The sequence below is a fragment of the Oryzias melastigma genome, linkage group LG1 (genome assembly GCF_002922805.2).
Source record: "Oryzias melastigma strain HK-1 linkage group LG1, ASM292280v2, whole genome shotgun sequence".
NCBI lineage: Eukaryota > Metazoa > Chordata > Actinopteri > Beloniformes > Adrianichthyidae > Oryzias > Oryzias melastigma.
In genome coordinates this window covers 13,027,826-13,042,571 of record NC_050512.1, presented here as the reverse complement: position 1 = coordinate 13,042,571, position 14,746 = coordinate 13,027,826, and the positions used below count along the sequence as shown (strand labels likewise).

At 37.1% G+C, this 14,746-nt stretch overlaps 1 protein-coding gene and 1 long non-coding RNA gene across 2 annotated transcripts; one reads left to right on the top strand and one right to left on the bottom strand.

Annotated features, from left to right (window-relative positions):
- The first annotated feature begins 196 nt into the window (after positions 1 to 196).
- mnd1 (meiotic nuclear divisions 1 homolog (S. cerevisiae)) lies at positions 197 to 13,567 on the top strand. Its single transcript, XM_024259580.2, has 8 exons — positions 197 to 399; positions 1,102 to 1,167; positions 2,343 to 2,400; positions 4,233 to 4,381; positions 5,929 to 6,003; positions 6,089 to 6,203; positions 10,692 to 10,736; positions 12,977 to 13,567. Exons 1-8 carry the CDS (start codon positions 397 to 399, stop codon positions 13,081 to 13,083), a joined length of 618 nt encoding a protein of 205 aa, XP_024115348.1. The 5' UTR covers positions 197 to 396; the 3' UTR covers positions 13,084 to 13,567.
- Positions 13,568 to 13,685: 118 nt separating this feature from the next.
- On the bottom strand, positions 13,686 to 14,740 carry LOC112137325. Its single transcript, XR_002917522.2, has 2 exons — positions 14,643 to 14,740; positions 13,686 to 14,213 (listed from the first exon to the last, which is right to left on the bottom strand). It is a non-coding gene; the product is annotated as an uncharacterized LOC112137325 (long non-coding RNA).
- Positions 14,741 to 14,746: the final 6 nt, after the last annotated feature.

Here is a 14,746-nt window from a genome sequence, read left to right as displayed (position 1 = left end):
ATAAGTATTTGCATTCGTGAGTCATATTTTTATTTGACATATTTAACTTTTAAGAGCTTAATTTTTAACCCTGCAACCTTTTTCTGGGTTAAATAAATCTGTAGGAGTAATATTTTACTTACAATAGTTGAGTCACACTGTAACTTTTTGATTTATTCCTTAAATACTTTTTTTTTTCTTCTTTTTTTTTGCTGCGATGCTAGTGTAAAAAAATTGTGTTCGGCATAGAAGGCATTTTTACGTGGGGAAACTGAACTCAGCATTCATACGTGTCATCCTTCCGCGGGAATTTCAGGATTATCTTTCTGGTCTTTTAATCGGAACCAAAGTACTACATTCTGTTAAACACTTCTAGACTTTAATATTGTGGGTGGTTGGAGTTCTTCCCAGCACAAAATGGTAAGCTGATTATTTTAATATGCCAGTTTATTTTTTTATGCGCGAGGGAATTACCGTATGTAACCATTGACTGTAACGCAGTTCACTTTAGAGCACTATATTAAATACTCAAAACAGACAAAGTTAAATGTATTTTGTTTGGAAACTGCAGTGAAATTCAGGATTTTTTCAGTGAGATTAATATTTAAAAGTAACAGGGCTAACGAAGTTATTTTACACTTCGTTAAAAGTGTGACTTGATTTGGAGATTTCATTTTTAAGTAGGTGTTTTAAATTTAGTACAGCATAATAGTAGGAAACCTTATAAAGTGTTGCTTCACATTAAAACCTAAAATGTTAAAGTTTTGCTTTAGGGTCTAAAAATACAAGTAAATAAACTATATCCGTTGCAATAACAAAGACCATTTTTAGAATGCATTACTGCCCTCTGTTGGATGGGAGGAGAACTACACATTTTCTGCTTCAACTAAATGTTTCTTTTCCCGCTTTTTCACCTATATTCAAATAAATAAATCTATTTTCAATTAGCATTAGTTTGCATTATGTGGCGCTTTATGTCATACATCCAAGCCTGAAAACAGTTTAAAAAATACATTTTTTAAATGTAAGAGTATTTTGTCTACTGTTGTGCTTTATTGGGACAAAACACCAACATCTGAATCTAAATTGAAAATTATTTTAAATTTCATTATGATGTTACAGTCAAAGAAGAAAGGACTGAGTTTGGAGGAGAAGAGAACTCGAATGATGGAAATCTTTTTTGAGTCGGTGAGTTTATGTAATGTATGTTATGTATTTCTTAGTCACAATATCGCATCTCATCATTGTTGCTGTATTGATTTAATTTAAATGATTGTTTTAAAATGTCACCCCTTACATTATGCTATTATTACTTCCCAAGAAAACATCTGCACGAGGCTACGTTTTTATTAAAGAAACAAACATTGAATTGTTTAATTTAATTTGCAAAAGGATATCTGCTTTTTAAGTTTTGTTTGTAGAATTTTTGTAATTCTTTTTTTCAGAAGATTTGATAGAGTGCATTTGAGAAAAGTTTTCAACTTTTAATAAATTCCTTTCACAAAGACACATTGCACCTAATGCGCTAAAAGTGCTTTAGCAGCTTAACATTATAAAGTTATGCCGCCCTCATCAATGTTATTTATGCTTTAAGTTTTGAAAAAAATAATCCAAAAATAAATATTTTTTTAATCTGTTGGCACTAAAATACCCAATGACACACAAGTGCTGCTGTCATGATCATCTTTTTTAAAGGATTTTCAGTTTCCCCCCCATTTCCTGATTCTGATGTATAAAAAATGCTAGATTGCCTTTTATAAATGCTCAAAAAACATGCAGTGCTTTATTTTAAAGTTAGTTAGTTGGTATTTTTTTGACAAGATTAAACTCTACAAGGTTTAAACTTTTTTTTGTCGTGTATTTGACAGAAAAAAGTAAAAAAAAAAAGTAGTAGTCATGACCCAAAAAAAAAAAATCCACAAAGTTCCTAATTTATAAACCACAATTTGTATTTATAAAATCTTACAGACATAGACATTATAAGTAAAACAAATGTCAATTCAGGACTTTTGCACACAAAACCAAAATCAAAGAGGAGCTGCAAAACATTTTATAAAGGATACAACTCTGCTTATTATTGTTACTATTATGATGTGCATACATAATCTATAGTTTTTAAACTATAAAACATATAAATACAAAAAGACACTAGCAGTTTTTTCCAAATATATTATTGGCTTTTGATTTTTTTTTAAAGGTAAACAGGGCTATCTCTTAAGATGAAATGCACTGTTTTACACAGGATCATCCTGCTGCAGCAAATGTGTTCAGTTACATATTCAAATAACACAAGTGGATCATTAATGAAGATAAAAATGGAGGGATACAGTTTTGAACCGGCTTTGTTTCTTTTCTTATTCCAGAAAGATGTGTTTCAACTGAAAGACATAGAAAAGATTGCACCCAAGAGTAAAGGCATAAGTAAGTGATCAGCTGCTGAAACAAAGAATTGTCATTAATTCTGGGTAAATACATTATTATCATTATTATTAAGCATTTTGTTAGCCTGGTTTTTAATAAATCTAGTTAAACCTCCATAATGTCTTTTTTACATTTTATTTTTAAATGTTGATTTTCTGCTTGTATTTGATTATCTTTGTCGCCCCCTAGGGGCTCATTCTAAACATGCAGGCCATTTTCACAAAACAGAAAAACCTCAAAAAAACCTTAAGTACCGGTAGATAAACACCCACAAGATGAAATAACAAATACATGTTTCATAAAACATGTATTTCTGTGTTTGTGGTCTTGCTGTTTATTAGGAAATAAGATAAACAAATTATCAACAAATCTTAATAATTTCTGTAGAACTTGGCTTGATTGATCTGAATCTTCTGGCAGGAAGGAAACGTGTTTGCCCAGATGGACTTTCCTCTTTATGAAGTTTATATTGGTCATTTCCAGCAGGGATGAAGATTTATCCCAAACCGGTTCTTGTTTGTCAAACAAAGAAACCATAGAGAAGAGATGAAAAATCAAATCAGGAACTGATCTGCCGCTTTAATAGTCCATGGATTCTTCTGGGGGGGGGGGGGTTCTTCTGGTTTATCTTTGAACAATTAAATAGACGTTTATCATCATTTCTCACTTTTTCAGCCGATAAGGTGTTTTGCCCCTCTCGTGTGTCTGGTCAAAACAAGGCTGTGTCCCTATAAGGTGAATAATAAGAATAAATGTACTAGATGAGAAAAATACTTCAATTTCATTATTTGTTTGGGTTTTTGGCTTTTTTAAGACTGTGGAGTTGGTGCCAGCAAGCTCTGCACCCTCATGCATTCTTGAAAACACTGGTGACGTTCTTAGAGGATTGCCATGGCAACCAGGACTTGCTCCTGCCATCTGAGCTGTATTTAGTCTGTAAAGCAGAACTGGGCCTATCAATAGCAGTAATTTTATAATGCAGAGAGCTGCTGACGGCCTCTGGATCTTAAGTTAAACATATTTCCTCGAAGGAGCGGCTCGGGCTCCCGCTTTATGGACAATGAGGGAATATATAGCAAGAATGAAAAACTCGAGGACTGTATTGCTGCTCAGGGGGAAAAAAAGGAAAAACTAATGGTGCAGATTGTGTTTGCAGGAAATGAAGAGGGGTTTTGTTTTGGATTGGACAAAACATGACTCCGGAGAAATGGGATCTTGTTGCGGTGATTGAAAGCACATGCTTTTGACCCCAAACACTGACGCCTAATGTAGTTACGGAGGGGTGGGGGCAGGGAGGGAGCAGCGAGAGATCTGCATTGCAGGCACATTTACTGGTTGGAGGGAAACTGTGAGCCAGGGGAGGGGGGGGCAGTGGCGAGATCCGCAACATACTGATAATTAAAAATCACACATTCTGAAAGTTCTTCACAAGCAGCACAGCCACAGGTTTGTTCCATCATATCCATCCTGGTTTTCCAGGCTTTCCTTTGCGGGACAGCAGTATTGCATTTCACCGCTGACACTTCAGGATGCAACTTCTGCTCCACTGCTTCTGCATCTCGCCGGCGTCCTCACATCAGAGTTGAACGACCAAATCGGCTGCAGATGTCTGGCTTTAGTTTGGGGAACTTTGGGGTTGCAGACAGCAGACGCGGCGATGATCCTCAGAGGGATGCACTGCTATACTTTACGTCATGTCTCAGAGCTTCTTTTTTCTTTATTCAAATAGAGCCAAAACCAGCTTAGTTTGCATTAGTTTCAGCCATTCCAGAAATAAGAAAACCAAGAAAAATGAAAGTTTTTTTAAAACTTATTTTTGTTTATTCTCCAAGCCCCCATGAGTGTGAAGGATGTTCTGCAGAGCCTGGTTGATGACAACATGGTGGACTGTGAAAGAGTTGGTACATCCAACTACTACTGGGCGTTTCCTAGCAAGGCCTTGAACGCTCGCAAGTACAAACTGGAGGAGCTGCAGAAACAGGTTTGTTCTGTGAGCATCATGAGCTCAAAGCACAGAAACCAACTGGACAATATAAATATACATATTTTTTTGCGTAAAACCCACATCTGAAGAGGAAGGAGAGAGAGCTGACACCAAGAAGGTCATAAAAAACCCGGAACTCTCCACAGAGAAACAGGAACAAAACATAAAAGTGCTTTTTTGTTCTCAAATCAAGTAAAGATCTTATTTTATGAATTCTTTGATGCACATTTAAAATCCTTCATAGTGGGAAAGGAAATGGAAAAATAGATCTATTTCAAACTTGCGAGGCGGTTAGACAGGAAGTCACGCCGCTCGTGTTTGAAGGCTTCGTGGTCGCAGGGAGCCACTTCCCTCTGCTGTTGCACAGCACAGTGGTGGGGGGGAGGGGCTTCACAGAAAAGGTTAACCTCCACGTTTCTTAATGATCAGCGACACAGAGCAGAGAATTTTCACAGAATATAGACTTTACCAGGAATAAAAACACTATTAATCAGCATTTCAGTGCTAGTTTAAGGTTGATTATCTACTGAAACCTTAATGTTTTGCCCTTGTGCATGTATTTATATATACTTAGTATAGTTTTCATTCAAAATTTTAGGGTATAAAGTATCAAACATTTTTGGTTTAAGGCAAACATAAGAGCTATGACTCATAATTGTGATAAATCCTTGGAACTTTGCATGTAGTTCACTGGAGGTTTGCCCCTTTCTCACATTATTTTGATTTTTTTTGTACTTTGTTTTATTGTTTTTTTACCTTCACACTTTATATAATTTTTTTATAAAACATAATTTTGTAGTGAAAAATGTAGGGCTAGGTTGACTAAATTGGTTAATCAATGTGAATCAATCTATGCTTAATAGCAATAATTGATCTATGAAAGTAGAGATCGATCTAATCCATAAAGCTAAAGTCCAGTAGCTTGATGCTAACGTATAATGGGATTTCCCATAGAACAGCTAATGCTAGCGCTCAGTCGACTTAAACATACATTCATGACTAAATAAACATCTTTATTTATTCACAGACATGAATTTTTCAAACTCTTTTAAGTAAATATTTTTTTAAGCAACCATTTCTGGTCCCAAACAGTTTTTTGATCACACTTTCTTCTTCTGGAATAGCACGATCGGCACCTAGTGGCCGAACTGAAACTGAATTGAATTGATTCTGGAAATTATTGGCGATACCCAGCCCTAAAGAAATGACAGAATTACATTTTTTTGTAATTATTGTGTAATATAATATGTATAGATTTGTTTTTAGTAAAGCTGAGTTTGTACTAAAAAGATTATCAAGCATTGCCACAAAAAAAAGTAAATTAGTAAAATAAAAAATACTTAAAAAGCCATAGAAATACTAAAGGTCAAATGGTTAATTAAACTGTTATAAACATTGGAAAATCATTAATATATAAATGAATTTAGCGTAATCATGTTGTATTTTTAAAGTGTCCTAATTCTACGGGGCACCATTGAAGGAGTTATTCTCCTGTTTTTGGGGATCTTTAGTCGTCTACATTTGACCTGTTTACTGTCTTCCAGATCTCTGATGCAAAGCAGCGCAAAGCCTCCCTCCAGAAAGCCGTTGAGAAGGCCAAAGTCGGACGCCAGGATACGGTAGAAACGCGTTCAAAACGAGCATAAACTGCAGGAAGTGGATGGGGGAAAAGGTTAAAGGTGAAACGAGGGTTTATGTGTGCAGAAAGAAAGGAGCTCCATGCTGAAGGAGCTGAAGGCTCTGAGAGAGGAGCGAGCACAGCTGCAGGCCGAGCTGGACCAGTACAGAGAGTGTGACCCCGAAGTTGTTGAAGAGATGAGTGAGTACCCCTAAAAGGCTTTTCAGGAAGTCTGCTTGGGTTTTTTGGTTTAAAATAATTCCCAGCTGCTGCTGTGAGGCTTTCACACCATCAAACACAGTCTGGTCATGAAGTGAGTATTTTGATTCAGCCACAAGTTGAGGTTATACGTCATTTATTCCTTTCACATGCAAAAATGTCTTTATATTTTTTCACAGGAAATATTTTGTCATAAATGTGCTTTTTTCATCTGCATTGATGCATATTATTGCAGTTTAGAAAACATTCATTTTGGCATCAACATTATGTCATTGAAATGGTTTGATGAGGACAGATGTGGCGGTTCACATCAGGGCTCTGATGGAGGCCGTCATCTCTGTTAAAATAGCCTGAGAGTTTCACCCACAGAATACACACCGTGTGAAATGGCTATTAGTCCTTTGGTTTAACACGGAAAGACGAGCAACTGAATGAGAGAAGAGAGCGTCTCATGGACACAGCAGCAACCTAAAGGAGTCATGTATCAGGCAATTTAGGATAAAATGACTCAAAAACCAAAATAATGAAACAGTTTTGGCTTTAAACTGTTGTAAATGAGTTGGAATTTTGACTTACTGTAGACTTTAACTCTAAAGTTGAACATTGGAGACACAAATAAGTGGAATCCAGCCAACTCAAATCTATTTATGTGCAAGGCACGTGTTATAGATTAAAAACCTGGATTTTGTTCAGTTAAATTTTGTAGCAATTTATTGAACACATCTTGAGATTTTCTGCTTGTAAAATAAATTAGATTACATTTTTTCCTGTTAATGATTTACTATTTTTTAATTTAGAACAAAACATAAATTTTGTATACTTTCTTAAAGACCTACCCTGATAATAATTGTGTTTTTTTCATATTTCTAGTGAGATTTTTCTGATGATGGAGGACATCTATTAAGAAACTTAAGCTTAAAATTGGATTTCTGAGGTTTTTTTTCAAATAATTGCTGGAGCAGAGGAAATAATGGTATATATGTTGCATAGAAAATACAACGGTTGGGCCACGAGCTCTCTGCTCCGCCTCTTTCTGATGCATCCACTTGAAGACGACTAGATGCACGTTTGTCTTCAGTCGCCTCATCTGAGCTGGCATCTGGATCAAAACTGGATGGATGGATAGTTCCAATATTGCACACTATTTTTATTGTATTGGTTATGCCCACAACTCAATGACAGTCTATTTCATAGCACTTCTTTTTGAGTTTGCGAACTTTATTGAGTCAAATCGAAGTTGGGAGGGATCTCAGCCGGAACATTTCTCTCTGGACTGTGACATTTTCTCACAGTGTGTGTTAGACTGAACTGCGTCTGAGTTTGGACGTGACATCATGGTAGTCTCTGTGGATGAAAAACAAGATGCTGTAGATGACAGTGTACTTCTGTCTGCTTTTAACTGCCTTACCATCATTTTTACCACAATGCTCATACATGTGAAATGACCCTGCCACACAAACCTTTTTTTTTAGGCACTGAATAGTTCAAACGCTAAAAATAACTCTCTGCTCTCACTCGTTTCCTCACCTGTTTGTCAATTTGTTTAAAGATTTTCTTTTCTGTTTGTGTTCTGGATAGTTTGCGTCTCTCTTTTTGTTTGCATTTATTAAAAATAAAAAAATGGAGGGAAAGAAGTGTCTCCAATAACCACATGCATTAAGAGAATATGCTAAAAAAGAAGGTTTGGTTGTTTAAAGAAGTGGATTAAAGCTTTTGTGGGTTCATCTGAAGACTGCAGTTTCCTCATATAAACACCATGCTGCCATTGTACTCACATTCTGGATAAAACTACCTTTACTGATGAGGGAAATTTGCAGGGATCAGTTGTTTTGTCGCATTAAAAACAATCAAAAAGCTCCCAAACCAAAGTTACTGACAATATGTCATAGTGTGCAGGTGTTTTTTCTAACAGTATTATTGAAGCTCAGCTGCTGAGTCTCCTAATTGTCTGGCAAACATCGTAAAATGGTTAAACATCTATAGCAGGCAGACGGTGTGAGCAGAGCCGAGCTTCCTGCAGAGGCTCTGCTTGGCTGGAAGACCTGCACGTCAGGTTTGTCCATTTTGCTCGGGGCTCAAAGGCGTGGTCAATGAACACAAACGCTGCTGCACGTTTGCTCAAACCTCCCTGTGTTTCTCAACACATGCATTTAGTTTTTACACAGTTCTGCTTCCCCTATCGCCCAATCAGCTCTCCCTACTGTCTAATCCACAAATGCTAAAAGATTGAAAACTGATCCCAGTATTGCACATCTGAAGAGTCCTTTTTTAATGCTAATGGTACTTTTAGCTCCTTTTCAAGAAAGAATTGGCATTCAGGTGAGCTTTCACAGCTACCAAAATAAGGGTACTATTTGAAAAAATATCTGCTGCTGCAATCTAAACCATTACAGTTCATTTAAATCAGCTTGGTTTTGTCGTGTTAGGCTATGAGCAGCACCATGCAAAATTTCCAACCAAATGAGTAACGAAGGGTCTAATCTGCTGTCATGCTGAGACCTGCACTTTCTATTTTGAAATATATATATATAATTTCTAATCTAACTTGTATAATTTAAAAGATCCACATTGAGGAAACTTATATTTTTGGTGTTTTTAACTTGTTCTCGTGGCATATTTGAGGACATATATTAAGAAATTACGCTCAAAATAGCATTTCTGAGTACTTATTTGTTGAAATCGTGAATTGTAAGCAGATGAAAAAAATTGATTGAAAAACAGCTTATTTATAATATTGAAAATACATTGTGTGGGCCAAAAGCTCTATGCCCCAAGCTCTCAGCAAGGGGGAGGGGAAGGGCGGTGGGGCAATGCGCCAAGTCCCGCCCACAACTCAGAGGTGAATTTCTATTGAACTACTGCTGTGCTGCAGAAACTATGTTCTAGAAAACAATACATATTTTTAGATTTTGGCTATAAACTGTATAATCATAATTTAAAGAACAACACTTTTACAATCGATCAAAAGATGATTGGAGTGAAGTGAAAAAAAGGTAAATAGCATAATTTAGAAACCAATAAGAAAAACAAATATATTATGAATTGTGCTTTGGATTACAAAATGACAAATTTATCCACTTATGAATATATGTGGTGCAGCCAGCTCCAGTGTTTTGAATTCTAATGACGTATCTTACTTTCACTAGGTGTGACTGTTGCAGCGTGTACCGCGGAAGAACCACCCGTGCGTCTACTGTTATCAGTCCTGAAATTCCCAGTATCTGCAGTTCTGAGTACAGCGGCTCCACATGGAGTTTTTAGACCAACAACATGCTGCCTCTCTCTGCTCTTTTTTTTACTAATTTTTCTGTCTCCACATGCCCGTGTGTCTATTACTTCAGTGCACACACAGACTTGCAGCAGATAAGTATCTCCTCAAAGTGCAGAAGGAATTGTACTCTAGAGGCGTGTGCAGCTGTGTGATGTCTATCACATTCTTTTATGGAGATTGCAGAACGTCTGATTGATTGGAGAATGAGCTTAGACCTGAACTTGCATGAAAGTTATTGCACTTTTTGCAACATGCATTTATTTTTTTCCAAAAGTTTTCTAATGCCAGTTGACCACAATTATCAGTTTTGTAGTGACTGCTGTTCATAAAAAAAGTGTTTAAATAGTGTTATTCACTCCAATCATCTTTGATCTATTTTATAAGTATTCCCGGTGGTCTTTCAATTATGATTTTACTGTTTTAAGCCAAAAAAAAAAAAAAATTGTGTCCTTTTCTAGGACATAGTTTCTGTAGAGCAACAGTAATTCAAATAGTATTTTCTAGTCTGCTCCTGATTCACTACTATTTAAATCAAGAAATACTTAGAAATGACATTTTAGCTTAATTTTCTTTATAGATGTCCTCTCTCATGAGAAAAATGCCACAAGAACATGTTAAAAACATGATTTTCATTGAAAATGAAGCCCCCAATATGTGCTTAATTGTTAGGATAATGGAAGAAAAATCTGAAATTTTAAACAATTTCATTTCATATTTTCTCTGAATTGTATTTACAGTCCAACAAATATAATAAGCTCAAAACCTTGAGGTAAGTTGTGTATAAATGTTTTTTTTTTGTGCATCTTTATTACCGAATCTGACACAAATTGACAGTGATGCCGCTTTTTACTAAAAATGCTCAAGGATTTGGCCAATTAAGAAACTAAAGAGAAAATTTAGTCTCTTTTAAATAAGCTTCTTCTGCTAGTGTGTGCAGCACTGATGGTTATTCCGGAACACTGGGTTTATTTTTAGCAGCCGGTTTTACTGCTGGTAAAATGACCCACTGGAGCAGAGTGGACAGGTCTGCAACAACAAGGTAATCTGGGTTTATTCTGATAGGAACCTCAATGTATTCATGATCAAAAATTAGTTCTGCTAGAACATTTTCCACTCCTGTTTTAACGTGGAAAGCTTTGTTGCTTACTTAGCATACAGCCACCTATACAGGTACTTATCCTTCTGTTATTGTCTTGCAGGAAAGTCAAATGCTGTAGCTAAAGAAGCTATTTCCAGGTGGACAGGTGGGTCTTTTTTTCTCATATATTTAAAAAGCAATCTAAATTTACAGGCAGCCTTCCTGCTGTGTCCTTCACCCTCAGAGAACACTGAAAGGTTGTGATCTTGGATACAGCAGCCTGGCCTCCACAGGCCCCATTTATGGTGGGAGGCCTTTGATAAAGGGGAGATTGTTTTCAGTGATGGGCTTCTCCTTGGGTGGTTGGAGCAGATTCTCTGCCACACGAGGATGCTGTATGTCGTCAGCCTCTTTTGGAGAAATTTTTAAGGGATGGCTAATGTTCCAGAGGAAATAAAGCCACTAATGAATGGCCAAACTATCTGTAATGAGTCCTGTGTTCAACAATGATGGTGTTTAAAGATGAGGATATTCTGGTCCAGTTGTAGCTTAAATTGTGAGAGAAGCATGTGTTGTCATGGAAACGGTGTCATTAGTGGCTCCCATTTTATCTGTTGCCGAAACGGTCCACTTTCCAAGGTGTGGTTAACCAGTCATCGGGTGTGGCTGGTCCTTTGGAACCAAGCCCTCAGACCATTGACTGTATATGAGAACTGGACTGAGTGAGTGTGACATCATCCATAGAAAGTGGCTTATTAAGAGCAGTCCAGACAGGACAGAACTGCTGTAGTTGCACCGTTATGACGCACAGCTAGGTCATTATTCTACACCCCGCATGCGCCTTAATGGTCCAACACTCAATGGAAACGCTCACTTGAATTGCCCAAACCATTCAAAACCAACCAGGAGCGGACCGGTCCGGTCCGGTCCACTTAGTGGAAACAAGGCATTACTTTCAGATCCAGTTAAATTACGTCAATTCACTCGCCGCTTTTTCGCAACAAGGGCATGTTGGACCCAGACAAAGTCAGTAAGCAGTGATTGGTCTGAGCTGGTCTGAGTCATCGTTTCTATGGCAACCACTCTAGCCAATTAGGAGTGAGCATATTGGAAGTCCACATGTTCGACCTGAGAGCACTGACTTTTATTGAGGCATCTGATTGGTCAGTTTATAACTTGAATGAGTTGAACTACAGAATAATACTATGAAATAATTATGATTAGCAAAAAGGTATCAAAGCAAAAATTGTTATTTTGACAAATGTATTGACAAAGTAATATCTTGCATTTTTAAATCACTAATAGCTATTAGTTTATTGAGACTCTGACTTGCACTGATTCTACTTTTATTAGGGTGTTTTTTTCTCTCTGAACACCTGAATTGTTGGTGTGTTCACTGGCTGTTGCGTCATCAGGCAGTACGGTCTTGTCAGCTCTTGTTCGACTTTATTGCCAAACTCAAACACAACAGTGTCAAAATCTCCCAGGCGTGTTGGAAGAGGTCGCTGCAGCCTTTGAACGCTCTTTATATTCTACTGACGTTAAGGCTTTAAAGTGGATTTAAGTGTCTTTAATCCTGCTCCAGGCCACTAAACAAACTCAAGATTTCCCCCAAAATTTCTCACAACTTTTTTAAACCAAGCGCACGCTGATTGGGGCAAAGCAACCACGACACACCCACATGAGCCTTAACGCGGTCCGTGTCCTGTACTGAGACCTCATCTGAACACAGAAGAGGAAAAAAACAGAACAGATTTGCATTTTAATAAAACTTGCTCTTTTGAAGCTTTAGAAACAGGACCTTTGTGTGTTCAGCCTCCTTTGAATTATTTGGATTTTCTTGTTATATCATTTTCAGAAAAACCAGGAACAACAAAGTAACAGCCTCATAAACAAAGCAGAGTAGTATGATTGTATGCATGTTCGTTTTTTAGCCTAAGCTTGAGTCTTGTTTGATGTTGATGTGCAAAATTTAAAGTTTGAGAAATTCTAAAACCGTACCCACAACATTAAAAAGCTTTTAAAAAAAAATAGGAGTTATCTCTTTAAAGGACAAAAGTGAGTTAAAAACGTGTTGCTTGTTAAAGAGGATGAAGGGTTTAATGGATCAGGCCAATGACTTCACTCTGCTCTGATGTTTATCTTCTGGTCGGAATAGATCGTTTCCAGGTGCTGCTGATTTTAATTGGTGGGAAATGTTAACTGCTCTCAGGAAGTATCAATCAAACCTTCGGCCAAAATAAGCCGACTTTCCCCCCGATGGCTCTGCAGCAGACGGTGTCACCTGGGCGCTCGGGCGGCGTTCTCCAGTCCAGCTTAGTTTTGTCACCTCGTGACTGACTGCTGTAAATGTGAATGAGCGTTCCTCCATTGATTTACATGGCAGCTGTGAATTTCTGTTTCCAGACAACGTGTTTGCCATCAAGTCCTGGACAAAGAAGAAGTTTGCCTTCGACGACAGCCGTATTAATAAAGCCTTCGGCATCCCCGATGACTTTGACTACATGGACTGACCGTGAACTTTTCGCACACCCCCCCCTGATGTTGGTTTCTCACCGCTGTGTTAGTTTTGTGTTTATTCTGAGTGGGAAAAACAAAAACAGAATTCAGTTCTTTACAGTGTGAGGTGGAAACGCATATTTTTTTAATGCATTTTACCAGGGAATATATTGCTGGGGTGCAACTGGAGAGGGGACCGAGCCACCCGCGGCTGTGAGGAGTCACAGGGTCCTGTGACAAACAGCTTGACTTCTTGGACACCTGTTGACTTGAAACTGAGAGCTCAGAGCCGATGACGGACGGGAATCAACCTTTCCACTTGGATTGGCTGCATTTATATAGTTTAAACAGATGGTTTCAATTTGGTTTGGGATGACCTCTCGTTTGTTTTAACTTTGTTTTACGGTTGGTCATCTTGACTGAGAATAAGTGGGACAAATGGCAAAGTTAAATTGATGTAAATATTTTTCCTATTAAAATAAAGTGGAGATAAATTGATGGCTGAATTTAGTTTAATTTGAGTTTAAGTTGAGTGCACACACGTCTTCACGTTGAGCCTCACATTTTGAATTTCTTGACTAATTGCCCTGGGGGTGGTACAAAATCCTTTAATGCGTTTTTTTTTTTTCACAGCTGCAAACCTTTTAGTGAAAATACTTAACTGCTGCGTTAGCATGTCTTGAATGACTGTTGCCCATTTCTTTAAAAACAAAGCGTAGCAGCTTAATGGGTGTTTTGTGTTTACCCGTTTGACCCAGTTAAAGGGGTTTGTGTGTCTCTTCACAACCTGCTGATCTCTTAAGTTGTTTGTAAGTTCATCAATCAAATTTTAGGAAGATATTTATTTTTATGTTACCCACTAATGAAAATTTTATTCTTATTTAGCAATAAAACTAAGAATTTTGGAAAAAGTCATGTAGGATTAAAAAAAAAAAATCCAAACACTGGTAGTGATTCATGTTGCTTCTTGCATTTACCTGCCCAACCTGTCTTAGTTCAGACAATTTGAATGTCAGTGCATAAGGAGACATTTCACCATGGCAACCTAAAAAGTCATTTTAATTACACATTCTCTTACCCCATTATATTTTTGTGTCAGTGTAGGGCCTTCTACGCAATAATCCCTTTCCCTCAGCCTCAACTACTGCAAAAAAAAAAAAAAAAGCTACGTCAGTTTTTGAGTCAATTTTAGCTTTTATTTTTAATCACAGCTACATCTGTCAGCAGCAATAGAGTATCGAATAATTTCTTATTTTTATGCAAGTGTGTGAAAGTTGGGTTTGTGTGACTCAGGTGTTTAGTTATCACAGGTGTGGCATGTTTGATACTTATGAAGGAAGAAATAAGAAAAGGCATCCAAAAATGTTTAGGTCTCGAGCATAAAGTGGTAGTTACTTAAAATATGTATTTAAAACATTATTTTAATGCATGCAATTTTAAATAAGTTATTGTGTTAATGTGTTTTTTATTTAAATAAAGTACAATTAATGCTATTATGCTGGTGGAGAAACTATAGTTTGACATTTTAGCTTTAAATACTGTCTTTTTTTCCCCTGTGAATTTCACTACTTACCTGTGAGTAAAAGTGTCCATGGAGTAGAAAGAAACCTCACTAAAATGCCCCCACATTTACTTGCACTCCGCCGCTGCAGGGCATTTGAAACATGTCGCCTCTTG

Coding starts and splice junctions, on each gene's coding strand:
- mnd1 (XM_024259580.2), top strand. Junction 2,401..4,232: donor ACCCAAGAGTAAAGGCATAA/GTAAGTGATCAG, acceptor TTATTCTCCAAG/CCCCCATGAGTGTGAAGGAT. Junction 6,004..6,088: donor AAGTCGGACGCCAGGATACG/GTAGAAACGCGT, acceptor TTATGTGTGCAG/AAAGAAAGGAGCTCCATGCT.